General features: G+C 38.9%; 1 protein-coding gene across 4 annotated transcripts in view; it reads left to right on the top strand.

The window, feature by feature from the left end:
* Positions 1 to 469: 469 nt before the first annotated feature.
* Positions 470 to 7,948, top strand: part of ZNF512 (zinc finger protein 512) — a 29,990-nt gene continuing 22,511 nt past the window's right edge. For 3 of the 4 annotated variants that reach the window (XM_032845842.1, XM_032845843.1, XM_032845841.1), the window contains exons 1-2: positions 470 to 598; positions 1,121 to 1,179. In XM_032845842.1, coding sequence (XP_032701733.1) covers positions 569 to 598; positions 1,121 to 1,179 — 89 coding nt within the window. In that variant the 5' untranslated portion in view covers positions 470 to 568. The remainder of the gene's footprint in view (positions 599 to 1,120; positions 1,180 to 7,948) is intronic. The other variant, XM_032845844.1, reaches the window with a different exon arrangement.

The raw sequence follows: 7,948 nt of genomic DNA, 5'->3' as shown, positions 1-7,948 counted from the left end.
TTTAGAGGCCTGAAGCTAACAGATGAGAAGAGATTCGTCCCCATTATTCACTGACTGGCTCAAGCCTTCACCGACCTGCCCCTTTTCTGACTTCTTTCCTGCTCAGCCGCTGCCTCGGATACCTGCACCCTCAGCAATCAAAGAGCCTCTAAGCCTCTCTACCTGGCGGGGAGGAAGGGCGGGAATGGGTCTGTAATTTCTCTAAGATAAATAAAGGGGGGATAACTGATCACCTAGAAAGACCACTCGTCGTGCTGGAGGGGGCAATGGAGGGTGAAAGGATATTGGGTGTCGCGCAAACAGATGGAACGCGAGGAAGGGGCCCTGAATCCAGGTTTGGGGCTCCCAACCCCACCTACAGCTTCCCCGGGCGGGGTCTCAGAGGGAGGGAGTTGTGTCACGTGACTCACTCCGGCCCTAGCCCCCTCCCAAGCTGCCAGGCGGAAGTAGACGTTCATTCCTGGGATCCGCGGCGCTGACTCCACATCCGGGAAAGGAGAGGAGAGCGGAAGTGGCGTTGGTCTGGCCGGAGCCCTTGGGTGGATTTGTTAGGCGTGGAGAGGGAGTGATGTCTTCCAGACTCGGTGCAGTACCCGCTGTGAGTTTCTCCGTTTGGCCGTTATGCCTTAGGGGTAGCGCTGTGGAGCCCGCAACACGCGGTCCCTCGCTTTTGTCCCGTGCTCAGAGTTGGTTTTATCAGAGCCCATCCTAGGCCCCACCCTTCTAGGTCAGATCTCTCTCCCTTTTTTCCCCCCACTTACCGCTGACTGTTGCCCACCTCCTTGGACTCAGTTTCTCGCCCGATTCCCATTAATTTCTGTTCCTTTTATATCCCCAGTACCTCCCATATCCGTATCCTCTCTTTTCACCTCCCTTTAGAACCTTTATCTGGGACAGGGCTTTGGGAATAGTGAAGACTATGGTGAAGACTATGGTGTTGTCAGCTGCCTTAACTCTAGGAAGACAGGACGACACACTTTTCTTAAAAAGTCTTGCCTTTTATCCGTTGGAGGTAGTTGCGGGGGGAGAGCTACATTTCTCTGGGCACAGGGGGATTCGTCTTTTTGTGGTCAGGATTCAGAGGTCCCTAGCATTCACTCATGTGCTTGCGATTTGCTAGACACCGGAACCCACATCCTTTAAGCAGCAGAGGAGCACGAAGATCGTGGGAGCTAAGAAGTAAGTGAGGTTTTCTGGGATCCATTTATAATTGTGTCGCCAGCGCTGGCCAGTAGAACTTCCTGTGATGATGAGAAAATGTTCTGTATCCACACTGTTCAGGACCGTAGCCACGTATGGCTTTTGAGCACTTGAAATGTGGCCAGTGTGATTGAGGAACTGATTTTTCAATTGTATTTAATCTTAAATTTTAATAGCCACCTGTAGCTAGTGCCAACCTGATTGGACAGTGCAGGTCTAAACCTAATGTAGGGGAGAAGAACCTAGCTTGCAAAGTATCAATTATATTAAAAATGGAACGTATTGACAGTGTAGCCCCGCATGTCCTCAGACATCAAGTATATACTCATGAATACATTGATGAACATGGAAAGGACTGGTAAAAATGGCTGTAAGAAATCCTTTTATTTTCGGACTATTTGGCTTTAAGGCCAGTTTATTATTTCGTAGACTGAATGTGCTAACTTTTTCCGTATTTTATTTGTTGGTACAAAAGAGATTCTTATTAACTTGGTATTCATTGAAAGGAATTAATTCCTTCAGATAACATTTGCTGAATATCTCATGTGCTATAACACATATATCTGTTAGATATACAGACAAGAAAAGCACAGAATAGTCTAAAAGGGGAGATAGGCAAGTACATCAACGTGATAAAGTGTAAGTAAATATTTTTAAACAGGAATTTAATATAGCACTTGGGGAAAGGGGAGTGATAGTTCAGAAGGGAAGAGTTGCCTGAGCAAGTCACTCCTGAACAGACTTGAAAGTCAAGGAATAATCCAGTTAGCCAGAAGGAAAAGGTATTTTTTTTTTTTTTTCATAGAGAACAGAATGTGAACAGATAAAAGCTTTTAATGTAATAGCAAGTGTTAATTTTTTAAAAATATAAAGATTAACAGGACCTTGTCTATTATTCTGACTCAGAATCACTGGAGTTTGGGCATAGGAATCCTTTGTAAGAGATTGAGAACCTTTGGTAAGAAGTGAGACTAAAAGAGGCTAGAGGATGCAACCCTGGAGAACATCAGCATTTAAAGATTGGATAGAATGAACGGAGGCTGCAAAGGAAACTGAGATGAACTGAAATAATTTTCTAATGAAGTCTAAGTAGTTGCACCTGGAGAATGAACTAGGTTCTCTGAAAAATTCTTCATAGATCAGAAAGGAGTTGAAAATTGGTTAAACTTTTCACTTTTGTGGTTAGAAGCTGAGACCCAAAGGTGTGCTGCACACAAGAAATTATGAAGTCACTACAACTATGATTATATTCTTTAAACCAAAGTCTTTCTCTTGCCATAATTATGGAAAGGGAAGTTTGAAATTAATCTGGGTTTTTAGAAGCAATCAAGTACTGTCATATGACAAGTGTTGTAAAATACTAGATAAATTGTTTTTTTTTTTTTTTTTAATATTTTATTTATTTATTTGACACAGAGAGAGAGAGAGAGATCACAAGTAGGCAGAGGAGCAGGCAGAGAGTGAGGCGGAAGCAGGCTCCCTGTGGAGCAGAGAGCCTGATGTGGGGCTCGATCCCAGGACCCCGAGACCATGACCTGAGCCGAAGGCAGCGGCTTAACCCACTGAGCCACCCAGTCGCCCTAGATAAATTGTTTTTGTTGAGTCCTTTGGAAATAAGAGAGACCTATAGGGAAGGATGCCCTAATCACATTGATTTAATTTCTAAGATGTTAATCATACTGATTATATGAACTATTGATATTTATTTACTTACTTATTACTGTGCTTGTACTTATTCATGAGAGGGGGTATGGGTGTATCTGAGTCCTACACTGACAGTAAAGAAATTCCCATGAGGACAGTTTATCAAGAGGAGTCACATGGGACTTGACTCTTAATAGCTCCTTGATACTATTAAGTGTTCCTAGTAGAGATTGTTCCCATTGTTTTGGATGGTGGGTTTTGTCCCTAGAGACCTGCCAATTCCTATTAAAAATTTTTAAATATATTTTTGAGGTATTATTGAAGTACAGTAGACTTCATATTTATAGTATACTTATTTAAAGTGTACAGTATGATCAGCTTTGGTATATGTAAATAACCAAAACAGTGTCACCACAATCAAAATACCATTTCCATCCCTCTGAAAAAATTTTTTGGGTTCCTTTGCAATCCATTCCCTCCTCTACTCCTGTTCCCAGACACCACTGACCTTTTTCCTTTCACCATATAGTGGTTTGCATGTTCTAGGATTTTATATAAATGAAATCATATAATATGTTCTCTTTTTGCATGATTTTTTTCACTTAAAATAATGATTTTGAGTGAAAATTAGTTTTTATTGCTGAACAGAATTTGATTATAGATATATCATGATTAGTTTAGCCATTTATTTTGATGGATAGTTGGGTCATTTTCATTTTGAGGTTATTAAAATAAAGCTGCTATGAACTTCCACGTACAAGTCTCTATGTGGAAAAATGTTTTGTTTCTTTTTTCTCTTGATAAATACCTAAGATGGTATTTATTTACTAAGATTTACCATCTTAGGTTAATTGGGTCTTATGTCAGGAGTACGTTTACCTTTTTAACAAATTGCCTATTTTCCAAATTGGTGGCATTATTTTCTATTCTACCACCAGTGTATGGGAATAAGTCTTCAATTTTAGCCAATTTTATGGGTGTATAGGGGTGTTTCATTGTGATTTTAAGTTGCATTTTCCTAATGAATAATGATGTAGAACATCTGTTCATGTGCTTATTGGCCATTCATACATCATCATCTGGGAAGTGCCTATTCATATCTTTTGCCCATTTAAAAAAATTGAGTTGTTTGTCTTACTATGGAATTGTAGTTTTTTTTTTTTTTTAAAGATTTTATTTATTTATTTGACAGAGAGAGATCACAAGTAGGCAGAGAGGCAGGCAGAGAGAGAAAGGAGGAAGCAGGCTCTCTGCGGAGCAGAGAGACGTGGGGCTCGATCCCAGGGCCCTGGGATCATGAACTGAGCCGAAGGCAGAGGCTTTAACCCACTGAGCCACCCAGGTGTCCCATGGAATTGTAGTATTTTTAAAAATCATATTCTGAATACAATTCCTTTGTCTGATAGATACATCTTAAATATTTTCTTCCAATCTCTGATTTGCATCATATCTTGATGGCATGTTTGAAGACCAACAGTTTTATTTATTTTTGTTTCTTTAAAGATTTATTTATTTAGTTTAGAGAGGGGGGAAGGGCAGGGGGAGTGAGAGAATCTTGAGGCAGACTCCCTGCTGAGTGTGGAGCTGGACTTGGGGCTTTATCCCACGACTCTGACATCATGACCTGAACTGAAGCCACTCAACTGACTGAGCCACTTGGGTGCCTTGAAGATCAACAGTTTTAAATTTATCATTAAAAATGATTAAAGGGGCGTCTGGGTGGCTCAGTGGGTTAAAGCCTCTGCTTTCAGCTCAGGTCGTGATCCCAGGGTCCTGGGATCCTGGGATCCAGCCCTGTGGGCTCTCTGCTCAGCAGGGAGCCTGCTTTCCTTCCTCTCTCTGCCTGCCTCTCTGCCTACTTGTGATCTGTCAAATAAATAAAAAAAAAATTAAAAAAATGATTAAAATATTATTTTTTTTCCTTCTATGTTTCATGCTTTTTGTATTATATTTGAGAAAACTTTGTCATCCCTAATTGCAAAGATTTTCCCCTTTGTTTTTTTCTGGAAGTTTTCTAGGTTTTACATTTGGGTCTATGACTTGTTTAGAGTTAATTTTTTGGTCATGGTGTGTTATAACAGTCAGTGTTAATTTCTTTTCATTTTGTATATCCTGTTGTTAAGACTTCCCCTATTCAATTGCATTGGCACCTTTGTCAGAAATTATTAGAACATATATGTGTGTGAGTCTGTTTCTGGACTCCTTATTCTGTTCCATTGATGTATATATCTGTCTTTTTGCCAATACTAAACTGTCTCGATACTGTGGGATTAGAGTAAGTCTTGAAATCAGATAGGATAAGTCATTTAACTCTCTTTTGTTCTTTCTCAAAATTTGTTTAGTTAGGGGCACCTGGGTGGCTCAGTGGGTTCAAGACCCTGCCTTCGGTTCAGGTCATGATCCCAGGGTCCTGGGATCGAGCCCCCGCATCGGGCTTTCTGCTCAGCGGGGAGCCTGCTTCCCCCCCCTCTCTCTGCCTGCCTCTCTGCATACTTGTGATCTCTGTCTGTCAAATAAATAAATAAAATCTTTAAAAAAATTTGTTTAGTTATTCTAGGTTCTTCGTATTTTTATATAAATTTTAGAGTTTGTCAGTTTCTATAAAAAACATGCTAGAGTATTGATCACTATTGTATGGAGTCAGCAGATCAATTTGGGGGAGGATTGCCATTTTAACAATACCAAGTTTTCTGACTTATGAGCATGCTATATTTTTCCATTTATTTAGATCCCTAACTTATCTCACCAACATGCTGTAATTTTCCTTATAAAAGTTTTGGTTATCTTTTGGGGCACCTGGGTGGCTCAGTGGGTTAAGCCTCTGCCTTTGGCTCGGGTCATGATCTCAGGGTCCTGGGATCGAGTTCTGAGTCAGGCTCTCTGCTCAGCGGGGAGCCTGCGTCCCTTCCTCTCTCTCTGCCTGCCTCTCTGCCTACTTCTGATCTGTCTGTCAAATAAATAAATAAAATCTTCAAAAAAAAAAAAGTCTTGGGGCACCTGGGTGGCTCAGTGGGTTAAAGCCTCTGCCTTCGGCTCAGGTCATGATCTCAGGGTCCCGGGATCGAGCCCCGCATTGGGCTCTCTGCTCTGCGGGGAGTCTGCTCCCCTCTCTCTCTGCCTGCCTCTCTGCCTACTTGTGATCTCTCTGTCAAATAAATAAATAAAATCTTTAAAAAAAAAAAAGTCTTGGTTATCTTTTGTTAGATATATTCTTAGGTGTTTTTTAAATATTATTGTAAACGACACTGTTTTTTAAAGTTCATTGCTAATTGCTTGTTGCTATTATCTCAGTCTAGCCACAAAGTTGTCAATTTTGTTGGTCTTTTCAAAGAACTAGATTTTCTTTCATGAATTTCTCCTCTCCATTATATTTTTCCTTCTATTTACTTTGGGTTTATTTTGCCCTTTTTAAGATATCTTGAGATGAAATCTTATCGTTGATTATAGATCTAATTTTCTAATAGCAGTATTTAGAGCTGTGAGTTTCCTTCTAGGTACTGCTTTGGTTGCAATCCACAAATTTTGATGTGTGTATTTTTGTTGTTATTCACTTCAGGATATTTTGTAATTTCTCTTGTGATTTCTTTTTGACCCATGAATTATTTTCAAGTAGATTGTTTAATTTCCATATTTGTTTTTTATTTTAGATCTCCTGTTCTTGATTTCTAATTTAATTCTGATGTGGTCAATGAATACATGTATGATTTTTATCTTTTTAAGTTTCAGGTTTATGGCCCAAAATATACTCTGTCTTGTTGAATGCACAGTGTTTACTTGAAAAAACTGTATCCTGTAGTTGTTGGATGTAGTTCTGTAAAGTGAGTCTAGAGTAATTTAGCTAATAGTGTTGTTCACATCTTTTATGTCTTACTGAATTTTTCTTATTCTACCAATTTCCTGAAAGGAGGAGGTCTTAAAGTTTTTGCTAAGACTGTAGAATTGTCTGTTTTTTTTTTTTTTTGCTTTAATTATATCAGTTTTGCTTTGTGAACTTTGAGTTTTCACTACTAGATGCATACAATGAATAATTATGTCTTTGTGATGATTTGTTACTTTTATCATTATGAAGTGTCCCTTTATATCTCTGGTGATACTCTTGCCTTGAAGTCTGTTTTATCTGGTATTAGAATAGCCGCTCCAGCCTTCTTGTGTTTGCTGATTGTGAGGTATAATTTTTTCATCCACTTATTTCCAGTCTGTGTATGTCTTTATATTGAAAGTTCGCGGGCACCTGGCTGGCTCAGTTGGAAGAGCATCTGACTCTTGATCTCGGGTTCCTGAGTTCAAGCACCACATTGGGTATAGAGATTACTTAAATAAATAAAACTTAGAAAAGTAAAGAAAAGAAAAGGTGTGCCTCTTGTAGGTGCAGTATACAGTTAGTTGACCCTTGAACAACACAGGGGTTAAGGATGCTGACTCCAATACAGTTGAAAATCGGCATATAACTTTTGACTTCCCCAAAACTTAACTACTAACAGCCTACTATAGGCTGGAAGCTTTACTGATAACATAAACAGTCCTTTAACACATTTTGTATGTTATATATTATATCCTACGGTGTTCTTAAAATAAACTAGAGGAAAGAAAATATTAAAATTACCAGGAAAAGACATTTACAATACTGTACTGTATTTATATAAAAAAAAATCCATGTATAAGTGGACCCATATAGTTCAGATTGTGTTGTTCAGGGGTCAACTGTACTAGAGTATTGCTTTTTTATTCATTCTTTAACAGTCTTGGACTTCTTAACTGGAGTGTTGAGACCATAAACATTTAAATTAATTACTGATATGGTTGGATTTAGGTTTGCCATTTTATTTTGGTTCTTGTACCCTGTGTATTGTTCCTTTATATCTTATTTTGGGTTATTTGAATATGTCTGATTTTAGTTTATTGATTTTTTAATCTCTCTTTTCACTTTTCTTTTTTTTCTGTTTCTTTCTCATGTGTAGTGTTTGCTCTAGGAAATGTATGTACCTACTGTTTCATAGGTTACTTAAAGTTATTATACTACCACTTTGCTTAAATCTAGAAGCCTCACAGCCTTGTAGAATTCCTAAGCCCCCTGTCTGCTGACCATTAAGTTATCACTCTCATA

This window comes from Lontra canadensis, unplaced genomic scaffold (genome assembly GCF_010015895.1).
Source record: "Lontra canadensis isolate GAN:19392208 unplaced genomic scaffold, GSC_riverotter_1.0 scaffold170, whole genome shotgun sequence".
Taxonomy (NCBI): domain Eukaryota; kingdom Metazoa; phylum Chordata; class Mammalia; order Carnivora; family Mustelidae; genus Lontra; species Lontra canadensis.
The sequence above is the reverse complement of the archived record's forward strand: the minus strand, read 5'-3'. Positions and strand labels throughout refer to the sequence as shown.